This window comes from Raphanus sativus, chromosome 5 (assembly GCF_000801105.2).
Source record: "Raphanus sativus cultivar WK10039 chromosome 5, ASM80110v3, whole genome shotgun sequence".
Classification (NCBI taxonomy): Eukaryota; Viridiplantae; Streptophyta; class Magnoliopsida; order Brassicales; family Brassicaceae; genus Raphanus; species Raphanus sativus.
In genome coordinates, this window is record NC_079515.1 from 31,709,098 (window position 1) to 31,733,280 (window position 24,183).

At 35.7% G+C, this 24,183-nt stretch overlaps 8 protein-coding genes across 8 annotated transcripts; 2 read left to right on the plus strand and 6 right to left on the minus strand.

Moving 5' to 3' along the window:
* Positions 1–4,627: 4,627 nt before the first annotated feature.
* LOC108862143 (DNA replication licensing factor MCM4) lies at positions 4,628–8,965 on the minus strand. The gene is made up of 18 exons (XM_018636186.2): positions 8,854–8,965; positions 8,134–8,772; positions 7,915–8,043; positions 7,763–7,844; positions 7,546–7,678; positions 7,395–7,466; positions 7,171–7,293; positions 6,961–7,074; positions 6,657–6,869; positions 6,463–6,561; positions 6,194–6,354; positions 6,006–6,102; positions 5,753–5,914; positions 5,576–5,656; positions 5,419–5,497; positions 5,187–5,323; positions 5,030–5,089; positions 4,628–4,904 (listed from the first exon to the last, which is right to left on the minus strand). The coding sequence occupies exons 1-18, from the start codon at positions 8,891–8,893 to the stop codon at positions 4,830–4,832; spliced, it is 2,496 nt and encodes an 831-aa protein (XP_018491688.1). The 5' UTR covers positions 8,894–8,965; the 3' UTR covers positions 4,628–4,829.
* Positions 8,966–9,801: 836 nt separating this feature from the next.
* On the minus strand, positions 9,802–10,137 carry LOC108858793 (uncharacterized). Its single transcript, XM_018632663.1, has one exon. The coding sequence runs from the start codon at positions 10,135–10,137 to the stop codon at positions 9,802–9,804; it is 336 nt and encodes a 111-aa protein (XP_018488165.1).
* A 474-nt stretch (positions 10,138–10,611) lies between these two features.
* Positions 10,612–11,959, plus strand: LOC108856519 (V-type proton ATPase subunit c1). Its single transcript, XM_018630343.2, has 3 exons — positions 10,612–10,773; positions 11,176–11,461; positions 11,553–11,959. Exons 1-3 carry the CDS (start codon positions 10,698–10,700, stop codon positions 11,683–11,685), a joined length of 495 nt encoding a protein of 164 aa, XP_018485845.1. The 5' UTR covers positions 10,612–10,697; the 3' UTR covers positions 11,686–11,959.
* Positions 11,960–13,703: 1,744 nt separating this feature from the next.
* LOC108805243 (DNA replication licensing factor MCM4) lies at positions 13,704–17,002 on the minus strand. The gene is made up of 13 exons (XM_018577239.2): positions 16,891–17,002; positions 16,171–16,809; positions 15,952–16,080; positions 15,800–15,881; positions 15,583–15,715; positions 15,432–15,503; positions 15,208–15,330; positions 14,998–15,111; positions 14,694–14,906; positions 14,500–14,598; positions 14,231–14,391; positions 14,043–14,139; positions 13,704–13,951 (listed from the first exon to the last, which is right to left on the minus strand). The coding sequence occupies exons 1-13, from the start codon at positions 16,928–16,930 to the stop codon at positions 13,853–13,855; spliced, it is 2,001 nt and encodes a 666-aa protein (XP_018432741.2). The 5' UTR covers positions 16,931–17,002; the 3' UTR covers positions 13,704–13,852.
* Positions 17,003–17,838: 836 nt separating this feature from the next.
* Positions 17,839–18,174, minus strand: LOC108858792 (uncharacterized). Its single transcript, XM_018632662.1, has one exon. It carries the CDS (start codon positions 18,172–18,174, stop codon positions 17,839–17,841), a length of 336 nt encoding a protein of 111 aa, XP_018488164.1.
* Positions 18,175–18,544: 370 nt separating this feature from the next.
* Positions 18,545–19,892, plus strand: LOC108856559 (V-type proton ATPase subunit c1). Its single transcript, XM_018630389.2, has 3 exons — positions 18,545–18,703; positions 19,107–19,392; positions 19,486–19,892. The coding sequence occupies exons 1-3, from the start codon at positions 18,628–18,630 to the stop codon at positions 19,616–19,618; spliced, it is 495 nt and encodes a 164-aa protein (XP_018485891.1). The 5' UTR covers positions 18,545–18,627; the 3' UTR covers positions 19,619–19,892.
* A 122-nt stretch (positions 19,893–20,014) lies between these two features.
* LOC108860692 (polyprenol reductase 2-like) lies at positions 20,015–20,923 on the minus strand. The gene is made up of 3 exons (XM_018634550.2): positions 20,514–20,923; positions 20,365–20,436; positions 20,015–20,278 (listed from the first exon to the last, which is right to left on the minus strand). Exons 1-3 carry the CDS (start codon positions 20,634–20,636, stop codon positions 20,174–20,176), a joined length of 300 nt encoding a protein of 99 aa, XP_018490052.2. The 5' UTR covers positions 20,637–20,923; the 3' UTR covers positions 20,015–20,173.
* Positions 20,924–23,098: 2,175 nt separating this feature from the next.
* Positions 23,099–23,874, minus strand: LOC108862146 (protein SMALL AUXIN UP-REGULATED RNA 8). Its single transcript, XM_018636189.2, has one exon. It carries the CDS (start codon positions 23,712–23,714, stop codon positions 23,388–23,390), a length of 327 nt encoding a protein of 108 aa, XP_018491691.1. The 5' UTR covers positions 23,715–23,874; the 3' UTR covers positions 23,099–23,387.
* Between the last annotated feature and the right edge of the window lie 309 nt (positions 23,875–24,183).

The window sequence follows — 24,183 nt, forward strand, 5'->3', positions numbered from 1 at the left end:
ATGTTTCTTTCTTTGACCAATGGTAAATTGGTAATCGTGCGTAAACTTGGAAGTATATATTCTGGAAAATATTTCCGGACACACGAATCTATGCTTCTCTTTTTGTTCTCTTTTTTCCTGTTTATTTTATTTTAGTCAACTGTTCCCTCCGTTAACTATAAGACCCATGTTTTAAGTTTTTCGTATTTATTAAAAAAAAAACATAAAATTACAGTTGTCAACGCATAGTATTGTTTTTTAATGAACTACTAGATTTTGACCCGCCCTTCAAAGAGCGGATATATGTTTTGTTTTATGTTTTTTTTTAATAATTTAGTTTAATTTTTGTGTTTTTATAATTATTTTAGTGTTTAATATTATTTAATTTAATATATTTTGGTGACTATATTCAATATGTCAAATTACATAACTTTACACTTGTACCATATGCATTTCACAAACCATTTTAAAACTTTATTCTTAAAGTTTGCAACATATTATATTTACTTAGTAGTTACCTAATATAATTTAGTCAAGAATATTTATATCCCAATAGTTCCAAAAATAAAAGTCTCATACTCTATTAGACATGATCTATATACTCGAACGTTTCTTAAATTATTACATTCGAAAACTAATATCAAACTCAACCCGCAACTAAAACCGAACAAAATTTTTGAAAAATATTTAAAGAAAATATTTTTAACATATTCTGTTATATATATATGAAGTTGGGTTAAAATGGTCTTCCCTAACTTTTAAGTAGAATCACATTTAATAAATATTTTTATTCGAATAACCTATTTAAAACCCGTTAAACTAAATGAGTTCATATGAATATTTATTTCTATTAAAAATTCACTTAACCAGTTAAGCCTCGTCAATCATAAAATTAAATTTTATTAATAACCCAGGTTGTGGATTTTATTAATAACTAAGCCCCGTCAACCTACATATAAAATCCACGTTATAATTAAAAATATATTCTAATTATTTTAGAGCCCTTAATTTTTCTTTAAATAAAGAAAAATAATAGTTGAAGTAAATATATATATCAATAGATTATGTTCCAAATTTAATATAATAGATTTTAGTTTGATTAAATAAGATATATTGATGCATTTACAAATTTGGTGCTTTTTAATTAATTTTTTGAACTATATACATTGAAAACAGACAGTTTTTAAGGAGTAGCGGGATAGTACATAGTGATTACATGTACATCATTATTTTATGAAGAAACAATTAGATGCAGTTACAAATTAATTAATGTATTCTATAGAAGTTACAAATTTATTTTATTAAAGTGGTTAAATGAATAATCATTTAGACGCAGTTATATTTTGAGTTGGACCCGACTAATATCAATTGGTTATACTTAATATCAGTTGGTCATACCAATAAATTGTTAAAATTGTAAAAAGTAAATATATTATGTAACATATAAAAAGGAACCCAAACACTTACGTGATGCAACAGTTATTAGTATATCTCAAAGTAACAAAATTTTCAAAGAACCGTAGAATACGGTTACATTTTCCTTCTAGTAGAAATATATTTATCTTCTATTGGTTAATAATCTGTTGGTTTGACTAATATAAAGAAGTGGTCACCAGTAAATTTGGAGAGGAGGTTACAAAATATGTGTCCGATAAAAAGTAGTTACAGATACAGTTTGTTTAAATCAATATATGATTTATTTTTTAAGTAGATTACATAAAAAATATTAGTTGGACACAACTTCATATCAATTGGACATGTTGAAGAATTAATAGAATAGATTTCCTATAATTTTTAGAGTACCAATAGAATTTTAATATATACAAGTATATTTTTCAAAATATACAATTTATCATTAATCAATGTATTGAAAACACTAAAATATTTTTTTTGAAACAAAAGTTTTTTAGAACGTAAATCTTTTAAAAACGGAGAGAATAACTTTTTCCCCTATTCTTAATTTTGTTATAAACTATTTATAGTTCAAATACTATTTTTACCAGTTAGGGTGTTCAGTTCATAATTCTGTTTGAATTTTTGTATAATTTTTCTATTTTGTAGTAATAATTACAAAGCGAAAAAAATTATTAAGTAATTCAATTTTGGTCCAAATTTAATGATTGAATAAATATATAGTTTTATAAAAGCGAACTAATACATACTATTATTATAATAACAAAATAACATTGTCGAAATATTCTTCCGAACTTCATCTAAATGCAGAGAGTATATGTGACAAACTCTAATTATAATCAGACTTATTTTCAGATTTAGTTCGGAATGAACCTTCAGCATAACAAGATTTTTATTGTAATATATCTTCAACCTAGTTGATATTTTCTTTCTATTTAGGTCAATCTTTTAATATGCTTTTGCATGTTTCTTTATCACTTCTGATCTGTTTCGAAAGTCATAATTTTCATTGGATGCTTGATTATTTTTCATGTAAGAGTAGCTCTTTATTCCTCATGTATATAGCGATTATAAAGTGAAGGATCTCTTTAAACGAAGATTTAGAATTCTCCTTATCTTTAGATGAAGTTTTGAAGAATATTTTGTATTATTAACTGAGGTTTAGTTTCTGGTGACTTAAATCAATCATCACTCAATTCCTTCTAGTTATCAATTGCAAAAGGAGCTAATCAGTTCAAGCCAAAAATTGGAAGCTTCATGGTCCAAAGAATCTGACGTTGTTGATAAATATGAGTTTTGATTCTTAGTGAATACGACCAACAAAATTCAAGCAGAATTGTTCACAATAGTTTTGTATATTCAAAATAAATTTTCAGTCATAACTATGATGTAAATAGAACCATTCATCATAAATCTTGTAATGATGAAAACGTTGAAACTAGTCATTGTGGAGTCCTTTTTTGAACGCTTGTAATTCTATCAAAAAATTTTTTACAGCACTGAGACAAACTGGCTAACAACAAGAGTAAAGTTTATATTCTGATGTTGAAATCATTATTTTTAACATAAACATATTAACGTTATATTCTGATGTTGTAATAAATAAAAATATATAAGTTAATATATAAAATATGTCTCTCATTTATGTGCAAGGAAGATGTTTATAAGCCATATTCCACTTTTTGTAGAATTTAAACTGTTAACTCCAATGATCAGTGTCATCTGATCATCGACTTTTACCCGATTTCAATATACAATTACAGTTGGCTTTAAAAAAATTAGTTGAGAAAAAAAAAATTAGTTGAGAGAGATGTAGCAGCACTAAGAGAGGTATGGAGTCACGAGTTCCACCTTACCAATAAGAGCCGAAGAAACTCAGACCAATCGTATCGTATCGTTTACTTTTCGGCGAATGATGACTTTCTCATTTTAGACCATATCTAACCAAATTCAATAATGTTGGATCTGTGGACCCTATTTTAGAGGGTGTTATTGGATTATGTATATATAAAGAGTTATATAGATTTAGATTTTCTAATGATTCTAGTGTTATTCAATTATGACTTTTCAAAACTATATCAAAATCTGATGTTATTGGTTTATGAATTTGAAATAAGTTGTCAAGAGTTTTTAAAAGTCTAGAGTTATTGGATTTGTTATTTTACCAAATCAACAAATATCTTGTGTTATTCAAAAAAATATGAAAATAACTGTTTTTTCATGACTTAAAAGTCTGTTGTTATTCATTTGTGATTCTACATATTTTTCTTCACAAAATTTGTTTAGCAAAGTATTGCCTATCGTTCATGTATTCTCAAATACTTTTTATAATTTAACCAAATTTAAATTAATAACATTTCAAAAGAAACTCTACAAATATTGGTAGCACATGTCTTCGTACACTCATCACCGTAATTCGTTCACTCATCACCGTAAAGATTGGAACATGTAAACTTTGATATTAATTATAAAATGCTAACTAGTTACAGATGAATGTCGAGATTAGTCAGATTCTTAAAAAGTCAATGACTTAGAAAATAAACACAAAAACCTTTTTTTTTTAACGCTTTGTATCATTAACAAGCCATATAGGCAAAAAGTTCCAACATATTACAAAACCTTGCACAAGAACATATCAATAGATATGTCATAAGAGAGGATAAATAGAAAAATATCAAAGAAAGACAAACGCAATACACGAAGACAGTAGTTTTTTAGATCAAAAACCTTTGATCTAAAAAAAAATTGTGAGCTTTGAGAAAGAAAAAATATGAACGAGAACAAAGGAAGAACAACAAATGGAATACAAACTGGAAAAATGTGAAGAGGATAACAACAAACGTAACAACACAATATTTAGAGATACTCTACATAAGTTTATAATTATCTTCAGATAAAGACTCTAACAATTTACAAAACTTTTTGACAAAACTTTAAAAATAGAAAAAAAATCTTCATAACTCTTTTAAAATTCAGAAATCAATAAATTTTAAAAAATCATCAGAACTCTTTTTAAATCGCAAACTAATAACACCCCCTTAATCTTTTTCTTATTTTCTCTACTCCACCTTTTCATGCCAAAAGGTTGTAATTTGCAACCAAGCCTTTTAAAATGGGAATCAAATCATGTGAAAAGTATAGCCAACTTAATAAGTAAATAGACTCACTACCTAACTTTTTTTGGACATGCATGTTTTGCATGTTAATAATTGATAAAGGTACACCCTTAGGAAACTGAGACCAAATGAAACATTGAAGATAGATCGTCTTTAAAGTTGAAACTCATTACAGACAGACTAACAACTAGTGAGAAGACAGGCTGAGCCACATGGACCCGTCAATCACTTGCTAAGTTTCCATACTAATTAAGCTTACTAAATTCAAACTCTAACCACAGCATATATTAAGCTTTTCTCATCAGCTGCAAGGCACTGTGATTATACTCTCTTGATTCTGTCACCTTCAGCGACCAGAAACCCTTCACTAGCTAGGGTTCCAACCGCCTTTCTTACCTGATTAAGAAAGGTCACAACAAAGACTTTTTGTTAGTTTCTTTGTCACTTTTTGTTAGTTTCTTTGTCATTTTATGAGCCGTTCAAGACTTTTGATATGCAACAAAAGTTATAAATTGACTCACATCATGAAGATGAATTTCGGTGTTTATGTTGCCTCCATGCTTCTTCAGTTCTTCCAGTAGCTGCACAACATTTCTCATTGTAATTAGTAAAAATCTCAGAAGAATGGTATCTCTAACATCATTTGCTTGCATTGCTCGTTATGAAGCATCAGTATACCTCTGATAAGCGCATTGCTGATCCTCCAATTTGCATTTTCTCAAGAGTTATGTCTCGAATCGACGACACGAGGATGTCCCGTCTCATTCGTTCACTTGCTGAGACTCCAGTGTTTATCAGGTCCATGTCAATAGTTCCTTCACCAATATTAAAAACAGCGTTTATTGTTAGAAATAGGTATTGAATCATAGTGTTTATATTAATCGTCACGCTTAATAGTGACGAAGCTTACCAGTGGCGTGATCGGTTGCTGATTGCTGCATTGCAACTCTGAGAAGTCGAAATGCCTCGTCCACGTCATGTTTTTCAACCTTTATTATCCATCACAAGAACCAAAATATTAGTTGATATGAAATGACAAACTGAAACTGCATCGAAGATTCACTAACCCATTCAGAGAAGCGCATACGAGCCAAGGCCTCACTAAGTCTGATCAGGCTTTCAATTTGCCTAGGAGTCGCTGTTATGACCTGTGTCAGATTCAGAGAGTTAAGGCACGAGACTGACCAACCGTAAGCATTGCTATGACAGCACAAAAGGAAAAACAATGAAGTTCCAAGACGCACCTTTTTGCTACTTCCGGCAAATTTCCCTGCTTTTCTAAGCTCGACATAACCTCGGGTCAACTCCTCTGCGGCTTCATCTGATAGTTTAGGATGAATGTTCTTGCGAGCATAGCTAACATAGCTTGTCAGAGTAGTGATGTCCAAAGCTTCCTCTTGTGCACTCTGCAAATTGAGATAAAAGGATACCAAGTCAAGTAAGATATGGGCAAAACACAATCATTTGTAAAACATATACTGTGGAAAGATATATGACCTCTGCGTTCTCAAAGTGTAGTGCCACAATATGCTTTGCAAGCCTTCGGTCAGTCTGCTCATCAGGCTTGTCAAGAATCAAGTAGATTAAATCGAATCTGAGAAGCAAATTAAGATAAAATTAGTAACACCAAATAGACCTCTTTTGCATAAAACAAAAACAAAAACGTCACTTTCGTTGAAGCGTACCTAGAAAGCAGGGTCGGAGGAAGGTGAATATTCTCAATAACAGAAAGCCGCGGATTATAGCGTGAGCCACTAGGATTTGCGCAAGCCAACACAGAGGTCCTAGCATTTAGAGATGCAATGATACCAGCCTTTGCTATTGAAACAGTCTGCTGTTCCATAACCTGGCAGAGCAACAATGTTCATCAGTAATGCAATCTTGAGCACTAGAGAGGAAGCGCCTAGAAACTGCAAGCAATAACTTGAGCAATGCTAAGAAGAAGAGAACAAACCTCATGCAACATGCTCCTTGCACTGTCAGACATTTTGTCAAATTCATCAATACAGCAGATACCACGGTCACTGAGAACAAGAGCTCCACTCTCCAAAACCTAAATGATGTAGCATTCACGTTACCAGGTCAGGCTAGAGAAGATACTGAAAATACAATTGATTACAGAAATGGATGAAAACAAAATGAACATACAGTTTCTCCTGTCTCAGGATCTTTAGCCACATAAGCTGTCAAACCAACAGCTGAGCTCCCTCGCCCACTTGTGTAAATCCCACGTGGTGAAAGCTTATGAATGTACTGAAGCAGCTGAGACTTGCTTGTACCAGGGTCACCAACAAGTAAGATGTTGATGTCACCACGAAAATTAGCACCAGATGTCAAGTTCAAAGCATTCCCTCCAAAAAGCTTCACATTTTGAGGTTTGACTCAGTAAAAAGAGCTAATGTTGTTTAGAGTTAGTTGAAACTATATACAAATATCAAAAGCGTTATATCACCTGACACAGTAGACCCTTTTTTACATCATCCAACTCCCAGATGTTTGGTGCTAGTGATCTAGCAAGCTTCTCATATATATCTGGTTGTTTAGAGAGTTCTTCAAACTTCTTCAGCTGAAAATTAACACACACAAAAAAAAACTGATTAGAAAGAAGGGACAAAGGACAGTTACAAAAGTATAGATATATTTAGTTAACAAGATGAAGAACCTTCTCCTCATCTAACTCGACATCTTCATCGACTCTACGAAGACTATTGTCAACGTCCATAGGATCCTCTGCAGCCATTCTTGTCTTACTTGCTTTCTTTATATGAAGGCAATCGATGTAGGTCTGTACTCCAAGCGATCCATAAGAGAACATAAATAACAATGTCAGAACGTAAAAGGAATAATGAGGAATAACAAACAAAAGAAAAGATAAAGATGGCATGCCTTAAACACAGATTTCACAGTCCTGTGAGCAGGCCCTACTCGAACAGTCATTGCTCTGTAAATTCCAGTGACCTATCCAGTAAACAAGCTTTGACTGTCAAGGATAACCATAGTAACGCATGTATCAACATTATATCATTACTGATTTTACCTCAATTCTATCACCAGGCTTCCCATTATCAACTAGCTTATCATGCAGCAACAAGCTAACAGTGTGAGGTGTTCCTCCTTCAGGAATCTCATCAGGCGTTTCCTGAAGCCTCACAATCTGCTTATCCGCAAACCTGATTCACAAACGAAAGGGCATTAGCTACAGTACAGGATTAAACAGAATCAGACAAAAACCCATGTTTAGTTATATAACTTACCTGCATCGGTTGTGCACTAATGTCATTGAGTTCTTGGCAAGGCACTCTTGTTTCAAGCAAGTGGGAGGCTCACTTATTTTCCCTAACAAGAAAGCAAACATTATGAGAAAGAAACTATACAGACATTATAAAAGAGATGGATAAATCCTTACCTCTATCAACGATGATAGGGTCAGAGAAGTAGCCACAAACGAGACATCTAAACACAGCTTCCCTGATCTCAGGAATGATTGAGCTACTCCGAATGATCATCCCCTTCAAAGAGATCATCTTCTCAATATCTAACCAAGCAAAAAAAAAACACACATTCCAAACATAAGCTAAGCTAGTCAATATAGAGAGAGCTAAGAAACCATGAAAACAAAACTAACCAGATGGGTTGAGATTCCTCATGGAAGTGGAAGTCCTGAGGTTAAAAATCCTGACTTGAACATGTTTCTCAAACAAACGATTGATAGAGGAAACAATATCCATCAGCACGATATCAAAGATAGCGAGAACTTCCAAGGGATAACGAACCATCTTGTTGTACAAATCCGGATCATAATCAAACACATCATAGGCATCAACATCAATCCACTCTCCTTCAATCTCAATCACTTTGCGTATCGAAGCCATATACTTGCCTTCTCTAAACAGATCGTCGCTGCTCTCTTTCGCTTCCCTGAAATGCTTGACGAACATCTCAATCGCGGATTTGACATCCTGGACGCTGATGTTGGTTCCCCAGACGAAGGTCGGGGTGGTGTCGTCGGCGCCGTCTTCTCCGCCTTCGTCGGAAGAGGGAGGTGGTTCGTCGGTGTGCGAGGGAGTCGTTGGTGGACGGTTGGATCTGGCGGCGGAAGGGCGAGATGCGGGAGGGGTGGAGTTTGGGACTCCGAGGCGCGAAGGCGGTGGAGGAGTGGCGAATTGCGACGGGGTGGAGGATCTTGCTCGCCGGCGACGGGAAGCTGGGGAGGAGTAGGTGTTGGCGATGGGGCTTGAAGCGTTCTCGCCGGGAGACGAAGGACCTGCGGGTGGTTAGAGTAAAATAAAATCACGAAACGGTTACGGAGATAGAGATGAGAGATAGAGAAAGAGTGAGAGAGTACCGTCGGTGGTGTTGGCGGGAGGAGGAGAGTCGGAAGCCATAGCTGATTGGAATATTGTGAGAGAGAGACAGAGAGAGAGAGACGGAGGAGCGTGGAGTGAGGTTTCGGCGCTTTTTAGTGACGAGTGATGGTTTAGGCGGGGACTTCACTTGATTTTGGCGCCATTATTACTATGGGCTTTTTAAATGGGCCTGTAGCTTAGGCCTATTATTAATTTTGAATCGAAGGCCTAACTACATTGGAGCAAGGCTTGATTTTGATTATATACCATTCATAGAGACAACATTCTTTAGATAACCTTTGGCTTAACGCATCTTTAATCTATTTGGTGATCACGCGAAATTTGTTTTTGTTTTCTTCAATCTTGTGGAAAGAAGTCTTGATCGAAGGTATTTAGCTTCTCCATCAATTGCCTAAAGCCTTCTGTTTCTTGGTTTAGGTGGGACGCCACTTGATTTTGGCGCCACTATTTTTAATGGGCATAAAGCTGGGCCTATTATCCATTTTTACTCTTAATGGTCATAAAGGTCACATGCCTGCAGCATTTGCTGAGAGTATGCATGCAATAGTTAATCTGATTATCATGTAGTACCACCAAACTGAACTTCTTCACGTAGCTTTCTAATAATACAAACATTATAGGAAGGAATGATTCGTTGACTGTTCAATCTTGATTCAATCAAATGCTACAAGCTAACTGTTCTTGAATGATTCTTTCTGCTAAGTAAGAGATCATCATAAACGATGATTTCAATTCACACAAAAGTAGACTTAACAAACTAAAAGCGTCAAAGATCAACACTAAACATCCAATTCCACTCTTATCCAAATCGAGAAAGCAATCCAACTACACCATTATTTACAAAGATGATTATATCCAAGAAATGACCTACACACAAACCTCAGGTATGTACAAGAAAATCGAAAACAACATCATCAGCACCTGAATCAGACGCGGAGCCCATGCTTGCCGGAGAAGCAACCACGTTTAACGAACGCTCTCTTCCCAACTTTCCTCATCCTATCTCCCTTGCTCACGCTTCTTGGTGGTGCCACCTCATCATCATCAGGTTCGTCGCATTGATCCTCCTCCTCGCTGTAATCTCCGTACTTGATTCCAACAGAACAACCAGAAAGAACCACCGTCATCCCGCCGAGCAAACCACCACGGTGATCATCAGCGCCACCTTTGGCGTCGTCATCGGAAGGCTTCTCGTCGTGTTCATCAACGAAAGCTTTCATGAGCGTCGGCGGCGGCGGCGGAATGAAGTTTCGGTTCGCCATTGTCTCTCTCTCTCGTTCTTGCGGTTTTGGATTGGAGACGCTTTGTTTCACCGAAGGAGGAGGTGGAAGTTAGCTTTTAATACTACTAGACGCAGCGAGGTGGAAGTTAGCTTTTATACTACTAGACGCAGCGTCTTATGTGACTTTATACTCGATAATTTTTTTCTTTAATGCTCTCTTGTTTTTTTAATAATCTCCACAGTCCACAGTTATCGATAACTAATTTACTCAAAATTTGATACAGTTTATTTAATTTTCAGTGCGTTAAAAGGCTTTCTGAGAAGTTTATTCAGTAGTTTGAGTGTATGTTACTCGGTGAAGGTGAATTTATTCCAAGGTGGTGTTGTGTTATCATCAACGTAGGTAACATAAAAATGGGCTTACCGAAAAAGGAGAGGGAGAAATGGGCTTTTATGCGGCCCAAATATACAACGTGTTTCCAACTCTTATTATACAAACACGATCTTCCTCTTCCACTCATCAGAAAATCCAAAATAAAAAAATATCAGAGAGAGGTCGCTGCAAAAATCCAAATCAAATCTCCCCAGATTTAAAGGAAGATGTCTACCTTCAGCGGCGATGAGACTGCTCCCTTCTTCGGCTTCCTCGGCGCTGCCGCCGCCCTCGTCTTCTCCTGTAAGCACCTGCTTCTTCTCTCTATTCGCATCCACGCTTTCTGGAAATCGAATCAGATTCAAATGGTTTATTAGATAATTTCTGAGATAGATGGTCGCGTTTCTGTCAGAGTTAACATGATCTCGAAGATTCTTGTTATATCGTTTGCCTAATTGATCAAATGATTATGTGTTTGTTGTTTCCCTGTTCGATCTGCATCGACATGATCATCTCTTCATACTGTATATAATTTAGTCACGTTCGTATATCTTATGATCAATGCTATAATGTATGTTCTAGAAGACTATGTAATGTGAAAGTTTTAAACGCCCTTTGTTTGCTTTCACTTAATTTTGGAAATTGGAACCCGTTTGGTGTATACATAGATTATATTTAGCCAAAATGTTACTTGTTTGGGTTAAGGTATGGGAGCTGCTTATGGAACTGCGAAGAGTGGTGTTGGTGTGGCTTCCATGGGAGTTATGAGACCTGAGTTGGTGATGAAGTCCATTGTCCCCGTGGTTATGGCTGGTGTGTTGGGTATCTATGGACTCATCATCGCTGTTATCATCAGCACCGGTATCAACCCGAAGGCTAAGTCTTACTACCTCTTTGATGGATACGCGCACCTCTCGTCTGGTCTTGCTTGTGGTCTTGCTGGTCTCTCAGCTGGAATGGCCATTGGAATCGTTGGAGATGCTGGAGTCAGGTTTGTTTGTTCCTCTTTTGCAACTGTATAAATAGTCCTTACCTAGTGTATTGAAACTTGACTTGTTTGGTTTTGGAAAAAATCTTGGCAGGGCAAATGCTCAGCAGCCTAAGCTTTTCGTGGGGATGATTCTTATCCTCATCTTTGCGGAAGCACTTGCTCTATATGGTCTCATTGTAGGCATTATCTTGTCCTCTCGAGCTGGTCAGTCCAGAGCAGAATGAGAAACAAAACAAACGTCAGGTGATGATTATTATTTTTTTCGTGTGTGGAATGTCTCACTTGCTCTCATCTGTTTGTTTGGGGTTGCGATCTCTGCTCCTTCCTTCCGATGGGTGCTTGAGTGTAGGATGTTGTTATTTGTTTGGTTGGCTAATAATAAGACAAGTGTGCATGTTTTGTATTCTTTGTATTTGTCTTGAGGAACTTGATGATATTTTGTTTGTAAAGAAGTTTGCTTCTGAAACCATCTTCGAGTGTTGTTATGATATTCATCTATATTTGGTGTCCTACAAAATGTAAGTTACAGTTTTGATTATGCAGTTAACTTTTAAAACGAATAAAACATGAATTAACAGAGGTGGTTTAACCAAAGTGATGATAATAACTTTCTGAAGATGACATAAAACAAAAACTAGATTTTGACCCGCGCTTTTGAAGCGCGGGATATTTTACGATGAAAAATTTCACTAATAATTTAACAAATATTTTGGTAATTTTTAAAGAGTGTGTATTTAAAATATTTTTGCAGTTAAATCAGTATTTTTAAATTCAATCCGATTGTGATTATACCGGTTAATCCGGAGATCTGACAATTCAATTTATGTTTTTAAAATATTTATATTAAAAAATCACTAAAACCCGAGACTAACCGATTGAACTGATGGATGACCGATATGTAATCTAATTAGATTTAAATTGTAATAGTTTCATAATTTGTAATCTAATAATCGAAATTTCAAAGTTCACTATTTTGCAATTTATGAAATTATGACGTTTCTACAAAATTTTAAAGAGAAAATGATAGATATAAAATAACTAAGATTAATTATTGTATTATTTGGAAACATTGATAGTAGTATAAAAATATATTGTTTGGAAACATTGATAATAGTATAAAGAAATAAGTATATTGTTTGGAAACATTGATAGTAGTATAAAGAAATAAGTATATTGTTTGGAAACATAGATAGTAGTATAAAGAAATGAACATTAGTGATTTAATGTATGTTTAACTATAAAGTATAAAGGTGTATTTAATTTAAAAACTTACAAAATAAATGTTAGGTCCAACAAAATGTTTCTGTTTTAATAAGATAGATGATATAAGATTGATCAAATTTTTTTCTTGTGATTAAAATATACCTTGCTTGAGATTGTAAGCTTTGGTAAATTCATTAACTGAGAATAGCATAAAGATGATAAGCATAGCTCTTAACATTGGTGAAGCTGTGTTCTCTCTCTCTCTCTTTAACCATTTAGTAAACACAAGGAAAAATAGCATTCCGGCTAGCCGGATAATGCTCAAACTTCCGGAGATACCACCGGTGAGTTTCTACAGCCGATAATGATAGATTCCCAACCTACAAAAAAAAAGGAAAAAAATACAATTTCTCTGAATTTAAACAAAGCCATTCATCAGTGTTTCGACAGCGAGAAAGTGCACCGTACCACAAAACCAAAGAGTAACCAGTTAGTTACATCTGTTCCTCCACTAGCAATCAGCAAGCCCGCATATAAAATCTAAATTACAGAGCCATCATATACCATTTAGCAAGGAGAATAAGTAAAAGAAGATATCTACTAGAAGGTCGTGTTACGATTTCTGCCAAGTAATGTGGACTACAGTCTAGAGACAATCTCAAACCAATCTCCATTTGGTATTATGTACTCTTTCGCTTGGCTAGGATTCTCCCGGAGAGATCCCTGCATTGACAATTGTTTTGTAATATTTATTTATTAGTTATTTTAACTTTAATTAGTTTGAAAATTGATTTAGGTATGTTTAATGGTTGTTTAGGGGGGAGGGTTAGTGGGAGATGAATTTAGGCAGAGTTGATTGATTTTAAGAATCAAGAGATTTATTAAATTTATAAAATGTTATAATGAGTTTTTCATATTTAAAAAATCTATGAAACTATTCTACTATAATGATTTTGAGAATCTTGAGTATCAATGCAATATTTTGAAAGTTTTGTTTATGAGTTAAAATATTAAGAATTCAAATTCCAATAACACAAGATTTTGATAGAATTAAGAATATTATATCATTGAAGAATCATCAGTCCAATAACACTTGATTTTACAAGAATGTTAGAATCCATTAGCCAATAACTATAAACTTTTAAAATTCTAACAATCATTATAAATGTTGCTCCCACTAACTCCCCCTTAAGTGAAAAAAATAATAAATTTAGGATGAATGTTCTTGCGAGCATAGCTAACATAGCTTGTCAGAGTAGTGATGTCCAAAGCTTCCTCTTGTGCACTCTGCAAATTGAGATAAAAGGATACCAAGTCAAGTAAGATATGGGCAAAACACAATCATTTGTAAAACATATACTGTGGAAAGATATATGACCTCTGCGTTCTCAAAGTGTAGTGCCACAATATGCTTTGCAAGCCTTCGGTCAGTCTGCTCATCAGGCTTGTCAAGAATCAAGTAGATTAAATCGAATCTGAGAAGCAAATTAAGATAAAATTAGTAACACCAAATAGACCTCTTTTGCATAAAACAAAAACAAAAACGTCACTTTCGTTGAAGCGTACCTAGAAAGCAGGGTCGGAGGAAGGTGAATATTCTCAATAACAGAAAGCCGCGGATTATAGCGTGAGCCACTAGGATTTGCGCAAGCCAACACAGAGGTCCTAGCATTTAGAGATGCAATGATACCAGCCTTTGCTATTGAAACAGTCTGCTGTTCCATAACCTGGCAGAGCAACAATGTTCATCAGTAATGCAATCTTGAGCACTAGAGAGGAAGCGCCTAGAAACTGCAAGCAATAACTTGAGCAATGCTAAGAAGAAGAGAACAAACCTCATGCAACATGCTCCTTGCACTGTCAGACATTTTGTCAAATTCATCAATACAGCAGATACCACGGTCACTGAGAACAAGAGCTCCACTCTCCAAAACCTAAATGATGTAGCATTCACGTTACCAGGTCAGGCTAGAGAAGATACTGAAAATACAATTGATTACAGAAATGGATGAAAACAAAATGAACATACAGTTTCTCCTGTCTCAGGATCTTTAGCCACATAAGCTGTCAAACCAACAGCTGAGCTCCCTCGCCCACTTGTGTAAATCCCACGTGGTGAAAGCTTATGAATGTACTGAAGCAGCTGAGACTTGCTTGTACCAGGGTCACCAACAAGTAAGATGTTGATGTCACCACGAAAATTAGCACCAGATGTCAAGTTCAAAGCATTCCCTCCAAAAAGCTTCACATTTTGAGGTTTGACTCAGTAAAAAGAGCTAATGTTGTTTAGAGTTAGTTGAAACTATATACAAATATCAAAAGCGTTATATCACCTGACACAGTAGACCCTTTTTTACATCATCCAACTCCCAGATGTTTGGTGCTAGTGATCTAGCAAGCTTCTCATATATATCTGGTTGTTTAGAGAGTTCTTCAAACTTCTTCAGCTGAAAATTAACACACACAAAAAAAAACTGATTAGAAAGAAGGGACAAAGGACAGTTACAAAAGTATAGATATATTTAGTTAACAAGATGAAGAACCTTCTCCTCATCTAACTCGACATCTTCATCGACTCTACGAAGACTATTGTCAACGTCCATAGGATCCTCTGCAGCCATTCTTGTCTTACTTGCTTTCTTTATATGAAGGCAATCGATGTAGGTCTGTACTCCAAGCGATCCATAAGAGAACATAAATAACAATGTCAGAACGTAAAAGGAATAATGAGGAATAACAAACAAAAGAAAAGATAAAGATGGCATGCCTTAAACACAGATTTCACAGTCCTGTGAGCAGGCCCTACTCGAACAGTCATTGCTCTGTAAATTCCAGTGACCTATCCAGTAAACAAGCTTTGACTGTCAAGGATAACCATAGTAACGCATGTATCAACATTATATCATTACTGATTTTACCTCAATTCTATCACCAGGCTTCCCATTATCAACTAGCTTATCATGCAGCAACAAGCTAACAGTGTGAGGTGTTCCTCCTTCAGGAATCTCATCAGGCGTTTCCTGAAGCCTCACAATCTGCTTATCCGCAAACCTGATTCACAAACGAAAGGGCATTAGCTACAGTACAGGATTAAACAGAATCAGACAAAAACCCATGTTTAGTTATATAACTTACCTGCATCGGTTGTGCACTAATGTCATTGAGTTCTTGGCAAGGCACTCTTGTTTCAAGCAAGTGGGAGGCTCACTTATTTTCCCTAACAAGAAAGCAAACATTATGAGAAAGAAACTATACAGACATTATAAAAGAGATGGATAAATCCTTACCTCTATCAACGATGATAGGGTCAGAGAAGTAGCCACAAACGAGACATCTAAACACAGCTTCCCTGATCTCAGGAATGATTGAGCTACTCCGAATGATCATCCCCTTCAAAGAGATCATCTTCTCAATATCTAACCAAGCAAAAAAAAAACACACATTCCAAACATAAGCTAAGCTAGTCAATATAGAGAGAGCTAAGAAACCATGAAAACAAAACTAACCAGATGGGTTGAGATTCCTCATGGAAGTGGAAGTCCTGAGGTTAAAAATCCTGACTTGAACATGTTTCTCAAACAAACGATTGATAGAGGAAACAATATCCATCAGCACGATATCAAAGATAGCGAGAACTTCCAAGGGATAACGAACCATCTTGTTGTACAAATCCGGATCATAATCAAACACATCATAGGCATCAACATCAATCCACTCTCCTTCAATCTCAATCACTTTGCGTATCGAAGCCATATACTTGCCTTCTCTAAACAGATCGTCGCTGCTCTCTTTCGCTTCCCTGAAATGCTTGACGAACATCTCAATCGCGGATTTGACATCCTGGACGCTGATGTTGGTTCCCCAGACGAAGGTCGGGGTGGTGTCGTCGGCGCCGTCTTCTCCGCCTTCGTCGGAAGAGGGAGGTGGTTCGTCGGTGTGCGAGGGAGTCGTTGGTGGACGGTTGGATCTGGCGGCGGAAGGGCGAGATGCGGGAGGGGTGGAGTTTGGGACTCCGAGGCGCGAAGGCGGTGGAGGAGTGGCGAATTGCGACGGGGTGGAGGATCTTGCTCGCCGGCGACGGGAAGCTGGGGAGGAGTAGGTGTTGGCGATGGGGCTTGAAGCGTTCTCGCCGGGAGACGAAGGACCTGCGGGTGGTTAGAGTAAAATAAAATCACGAAACGGTTACGGAGATAGAGATGAGAGATAGAGAAAGAGTGAGAGAGTACCGTCGGTGGTGTTGGCGGGAGGAGGAGAGTCGGAAGCCATAGCTGATTGGAATATTGTGAGAGAGAGACAGAGAGAGAGAGACGGAGGAGCGTGGAGTGAGGTTTCGGCGCTTTTTAGTGACGAGTGATGGTTTAGGCGGGGACTTCACTTGATTTTGGCGCCATTATTACTATGGGCTTTTTAAATGGGCCTGTAGCTTAGGCCTATTATTAATTTTGAATCGAAGGCCTAACTACATTGGAGCAAGGCTTGATTTTGATTATATACCATTCATAGAGACAACATTCTTTAGATAACCTTTGGCTTAACGCATCTTTAATCTATTTGGTGATCACGCGAAATTTGTTTTTGTTTTCTTCAATCTTGTGGAAAGAAGTCTTGATCGAAGGTATTTAGCTTCTCCATCAATTGCCTAAAGCCTTCTGTTTCTTGGTTTAGGTGGGACGCCACTTGATTTTGGCGCCACTATTTTTAATGGGCATAAAGCTGGGCCTATTATCCATTTTTACTCTTAATGGTCATAAAGGTCACATGCCTGCAGCATTTGCTGAGAGTATGCATGCAATAGTTAATCTGATTATCATGTAGTACCACCAAACTGAACTTCTTCACGTAGCTTTCTAATAATACAAACATTATAGGAAGGAATGATTCGTTGACTGTTCAATCTTGATTCAATCAAATGCTACAAGCTAACTGTTCTTGAATGATTCTTTCTGCTAAGTAAGAGATCATCATAAACGATGATTTCAATTCACACAAAAGTAGACTTAACAAACTAAAAGCGTCAAAGATCAACACTAAACATCCAATTCCACTCTTATCCAAATCGAGAAAGCAATCCAACTACACCATTATTTACAAAGATGATTATATCCAAGAAATGACCTACACACAAACCTCAGGTATGTACAAGAAAATCGAAAACAACATCATCAGCACCTGAATCAGACGCGGAGCCCATGCTTGCCGGAGAAGCAACCACGTTTAACGAACGCTCTCTTCCCAACTTTCCTCATCCTATCTCCCTTGCTCACGCTTCTTGGTGGTGCCACCTCATCATCATCAGGTTCGTCGCATTGATCCTCCTCCTCGCTGTAATCTCCGTACTTGATTCCAACAGAACAACCAGAAAGAACCACCGTCATCCCGCCGAGCAAACCACCACGGTGATCATCAGCGCCACCTTTGGCGTCGTCATCGGAAGGCTTCTCGTCGTGTTCATCAACGAAAGCTTTCATGAGCGTCGGCGGCGGCGGCGGAATGAAGTTTCGGTTCGCCATTGTCTCTCTCTCTCGTTCTTGCGGTTTTGGATTGGAGACGCTTTGTTGTTCACCGAAGGAGGAGGTGGAAGTTAGCTTTTAATACTACTAGACGCAGCGAGGTGGAAGTAATTAGCTTTTATACTACTAGACGCAGCGTCTATGTGATTTTATACTCGATAATTTTTTTCTGTTTTTTTATTAGTTTGAGTGTATGTTAACTTGGTGAAAGTGAATTTTATTCCAAGGTGGTGTTGCGTTGTATCATCAACCTAGGTAACATTAAAAATGGGCTTATCGAAAAAGGAGTAGCAGAAATGGGTGTTTATGCGGCCCATTAATGCAACGTGTTCCCAACTCTTAACTATAGGTACACGATCTTCCTCTTCCACTCATCAGAAAATCCAAAATAAAAAATATCAGAGAGAGGTCGCTGCAAAAATCCAAATCAAATCTCCCCAGATTTAAAGGAAGATGTCTACCTTCAGCGGCGATGAGACTGCTCCCTTCTTCGGCTTCCTCGGCGCTGCCGCCGCCCTCGTCTTCTCCTGTAAGCACCTGCTTCTTCTCTCTATTCGCATCCACGCTTTCTGGAAATCGAATCAGATTCAAATGGTTTATTAGATAATTTCTGAGATAGATGGTCGCGTTTCTGTCAGAGTTAACATGATCTCGAAGATTCTTATTATATCGTTTGCCTAATGGATCAAATGATTATGTGTTTGTTGTTTCCCTGTTCGATCTGCATCGACATGATCATCTCTTCATACTGTATATAATTTAGTCACGTTCGTATATCTTATGATCAATGCTATAATGTATGTTCTAGAAGACTATGTAATGTGAAAGTTTTAAACGCCCTTTGTTTGCTTTCACTTAATTTTGGAAATTGGAACCCGTTTGGTGTATACATAGATTATATTTAGCCAAAATGTTACTTGTTTTGGGTTTAGGTATGGGAGCTGCTTATGGAACTGCGAAGAGTGGTGTTGGTGTGGCTTCCATGGGAGTGATGAGACCTGAGTTGGTGATGAAGTCCATTGTCCCCGTGGTTATGGCTGGTGTGTTGGGTATTTATGGACTCATCATCGCTGTTATCATCAGTACCGGTATCAACCCAAAGGCTAAGTCTTACTACCTCTTTGATGGATACGCGCACCTCTCCTCTGGTCTTGCTTGTGGTCTCGCTGGTCTCTCAGCTGGAATGGCCATTGGAATCGTCGGAGATGCTGGAGTCAGGTTTGTTTGTTCCTCCTTTGCAACTATATAAATAGTCTCCTTACCCAGTATATTGAAACTTGACTTGTTTGGTTTTGGAAAAAATCTTGTCAGGGCAAATGCTCAGCAGCCTAAGCTTTTCGTGGGGATGATTCTTATCCTCATCTTTGCGGAAGCACTTGCTCTCTATGGTCTCATTGTAGGCATTATCTTGTCCTCTCGAGCTGGTCAGTCCAGAGCAGAATGAGAAACAAAACAAACGTCAGGTGATGATGATTTTTTTCGTGTGTGTAATGTCTCACTTGCTGTCATCTGTTTGTTTGGGGTTGTCACCTTCCTTCCGATGGGTGCTTGAGTGTAGGATGTTGTTATTTGTTTGGTTGGCTAATAAAAAGACAAGTGTGCATGTTTTGTATTCTTTGTATTTGTCTTGAGGAACTTGATGATATTTTGTTTGTAAAGAAGTTTGCTTCTGAAACCGTCTTCGAGTGTTGTTATGATATTCATCTATATTTGGTGTCTTACAAACTGTAAGTTACAGTTTTGATTACGCAGTTAACTTTTAAAACGAATAAAACATGAATTAACAGAGGTGGTTTAACCAAAGTGATGATAATAACTTTCTGAAGATGACATAAAACAAAAATGATATAAGATTGATCAAATTTCTTTCTTGTGATTAAAATGTACCTGCTTGAGATTATAAGCTTTGGTAAATTCATTAACTGAGAATAGCATAAAGATGATAAGCATAGCTCTTAACATTGGTGAAGCTGTGTTCTCTCTCTCTCTCTTTAACCATTTAGTAAACACAAGGAAAAATAGCATTCCGGTTAGCCGGATAATTCTCAAACTTCCGGAGATACCACCGGTGAGTTTCTCCAGCCGATAATGATAGATTCCCAACCTACAAAAAAAGGAAAAAAATACAATTTCTCTGAATTTAAACAAAGCCATTCATCAGTGTTTCGACAGCGAGAAAGTGCACCGTACCACAAAACCAAAGAGTAACCAGTTAGTTACATCTGTTCCTCCACTAGCAATCAGCAAGCCCGCATATAAAATCTAAATTACAGAGCCATCATATACCATTTAGCAAGGAGAATAAGTAAAAGAAGATATCTACTAGAAGGTCGTGTTACGATTTCTGCCAAGTAATGTGGACTAGAGACAATCTCAAACCAATCTCCATTTGGTATTATGTACTCTTTCGCTTGGCTAGGATTCTCCCGGAGAGATCCCTGCATTGACAACATTTTTTGCATCTCTCAGGATCTTAAAACACTCAAACAATGAGACATAACGTTAGAAACATACGAGGATTGCATGACAGCGGCGCTGGTGTAACCATCCACAATAATTGTTTTGTAATATTTATTTATTAGTTATTTTAACTTTAATTAGTTTGAAAATTGATTTAGGTATGTTTAATGGTTGTTTAGGGGGGAAGGGTTAGTGGGAGATGAATTTAGGCAGAGTTGATTGATTTTAAGAATCAAGAGATTTATTAAATTTATAAAATGTTATAATGAGTTTTTCATATTTAAAAAATCTATGAAACTATTCTACTATAATGATTTTGAGAATCTTGAGTATCAATGCAATATTTTGAAAGTTTTATTTATGAGTTAAAATATTAAGAATTCAAGTTCCAATAATACAAGATTTTGATAGAATTAAGAATATTATATCATTGAAGAATCATCAGTCCGATAACACTTGATTTTACAAAAATGTTAGAATCCATTAGCCAATAACTATAAACTTTTAAAATTCTAACAATCATTATAAATGTTGCTCCCACTAACACCCCATTAAGTGAAAAAAATAATAAATTATGAAAGCTAGAAATGTAAAATTCTGTTGAATTATTATGGTAATAAAATTAGTGAAATAGTTAGTTGAGTGAAAAAGAAAGTAAATGTTGTAATAAAACACTTAAAATATATTTGTTTTGTTTTGTACTTCTGTTTTATTATAATATATATAAAGTTATTAAATTTCACAAAGAAAACGACACAAACATAATATATGAGAATCATAGCCAGTTGCATTGGTCATACGTAAGTAGTTGTAATTTCCCTACACATTTATGTTACTTTTACATTAGATTAAGTATGAGATACAATCTTCTTTTAAATAAAAATATGGATTTAGGTTTCTGAAAATAATATAACATAACAGAAGAGTTGTAAATTATTAGTTCTATGTTACTAGTTATAAGTTTATGATAATAAAATCGTTTTACATAGCAATTTTTGAAAATATATTACTTTTATCAAAATTTCTTTTATAAATAGTTTAATTTGGATTAAAAATATAGTTTTACAACTATTCATCTAATTATGGAGTAATAATTTATAGAAATTATTAATCTATTAAGTATTAGTTTATATATTTTTTGTTGTATGGGAAGTATATAAATTAATGATATTACTGTTTTCAACTAATTAATTAAAACTTTAGTTACAGCTTTAATTGGTTGCGATATTATATATATATATATATATATATATCCGGCTCTAAAGATGATTAAGGGTCGCAAATTTTGGTTAGTACAGTTAGTACAGCTAAATGTGTTTTGTAAAAGTTTTGGATACAACCACTGCTTTCATCACATGACTCATTTTCTTTTGTTTGTTACCTAATATATTTTGTATAATTTTGTTTTGTTCTTTTCCTTCAAATATAGTATTATGTAACGTAAAGGCAAATTGCCTTTTCAAAAGTAGTATTTTTTTACAATAAACATATAATCATGCACGTCGACAAATCCATGGGCAGGAAGAAAAGACAAAAATAACATTAAGAAATGAATTAACAAGCCTTCACTCAAAAAAAAAACAAAAAACGAATTAAGAAAAGCTACCCCAGGGAGAACAGAACAAACCCGTGAGTTGGCAAAATAAACAAGTGGTAAATATTAAATCACTCTGGTGGTGAGACCGTAACCTCGAATCTTTTAGGTAGTATTTAGCTATTCATAGTAAAACACTTCGGTGTTCATATGGGAGGCTTATGCGCTATGTCTCAAAATATACATGTCTCAAAACATACATATATGGAGCGAATCGAGTGATCATGAAATTAGTTACAAAAAAATTTGGAAGAAAAATTAACGTTCCGTAACACCAACCCATGCTTGAATATGTACGTACCTGCTTTGCTAGCTTGCTGGCATGATCTCTGTTCTACATAAATGTTATGTATAGAGAGAGACGGTTAGTTTTAGTCAAATAGTACATTGTGATCTGTTTTGACCATTGTCCTATGGCAACCACAATGGTTAAAACTTATATTGAGTATCTAAAAGCAAAAAAGAATAAATAATTTTATTTAGGAAAATAAAGTGGCCAATAAGAGAAGAACATATATGGTATGAAAGGGTTTTAATCTTAAGGGCAAAAATCTCTACACACATACGAGTTCTAATATTTTTTCATTTATATTTTCTATTATCTTAATTCTAAGGTACGTATTAAAAACCTCATGTTGGAGTTGGAGCTGACCTTAAGAGTTGTATGAATCTAAGAACTTAAAGTAAAAAAAAAAGAATCGTATTCGATTTAGACCGGAAAAAAACTTTAAAATTCCTTCTTCTGCAAGCAGTTGACGCACGCTTAGAAACTGGAGATATATTTGCTATAAAACTTGATTAATTAGGTTTTATTGGATGTACTATGTAGAGCATACTGATCATTTCTTTTAAGAGAACTAAGCATACTGATCATCGAAGATAATAATTAACCTCTCTCACAGATTTAGTAACAAACCAGATACCCGTGAGGAAAATATTACAAGCTTTCTTCAGAGATTTAAATCCAAAAATACCCAAGACGAGCTTAAAAACGACAAAAGAAACAGAGAAAACATCATCAAACTAAAGAAAAGAGAGAGGATGTTCAAAAAAAGAGAAGCTACAAAAAATAAAATAAAATAGAACTTCATCTTTAACCATCTCCATCTCTATCTCCTTCAGCTTATTTGTTCTTCGTCTTGTTGAAACTATATAGATGTCATCGGATCATGGAAGTCAGATCTCGAAAGAAGAGTTCATCGCAAGGAATGGTAAGACCCATGTCGTGATCAAAACCAAACTCTTCCTCAGCTCTTCGAAGGAGACATTGGAAGTCAAGATTGGACAAAAAAGAGATAGGAACTATGTATCTGCTCCTATTTTTTCCTACATAAACAGGGAAGTGTCCCTTTGGTACATCAAGTGGGAGATCATATTCTTCATATCCTACTCCTCCATTCTTCTTTCCCAAGCTCGAGCATCTCTTCAGAATATGCCTAAGCATTGTTGTTTGACCAAGTTTTGTAGATTTCTTGAGAATAGCCATTTTCTTGAGTTTTGGGTGATTTGGAGAGAAAAGCTTTTTGTTGTGTTTGTGGAGAGGCGGAGTTGGTGGATAATATTGAGTGGTGAGGTGTAAATATTTATAATGACGTGCATGTGTTGTATATTTCTATGTGTCTGCGAGAGAAGTGAGAAATATGTGTAGTCAGTAGAAGCCACGCACACAATGGCAATAAAAACGTTAGGGGTTAGAGCCATTTTATGGTTGCTCCTATTATGACACTGTGGTCCCCTTCGATCTCCACCTAGCTCATAACAAGATAACCCATAAAATGCTATGGATTTAAATTTTAGTGTAATATGTATTAGAAAGTTTGAAACATACACAACTTTTAGGCTCTTAAAAATGGACTCCGAACGATTTCTAATTAGAGTGGCCTGTCTTTCTTTTACTGCAGTAAATAAATACAGGCTTAACTAAAACAATATTTATGATAAAATTGTTGTTAATC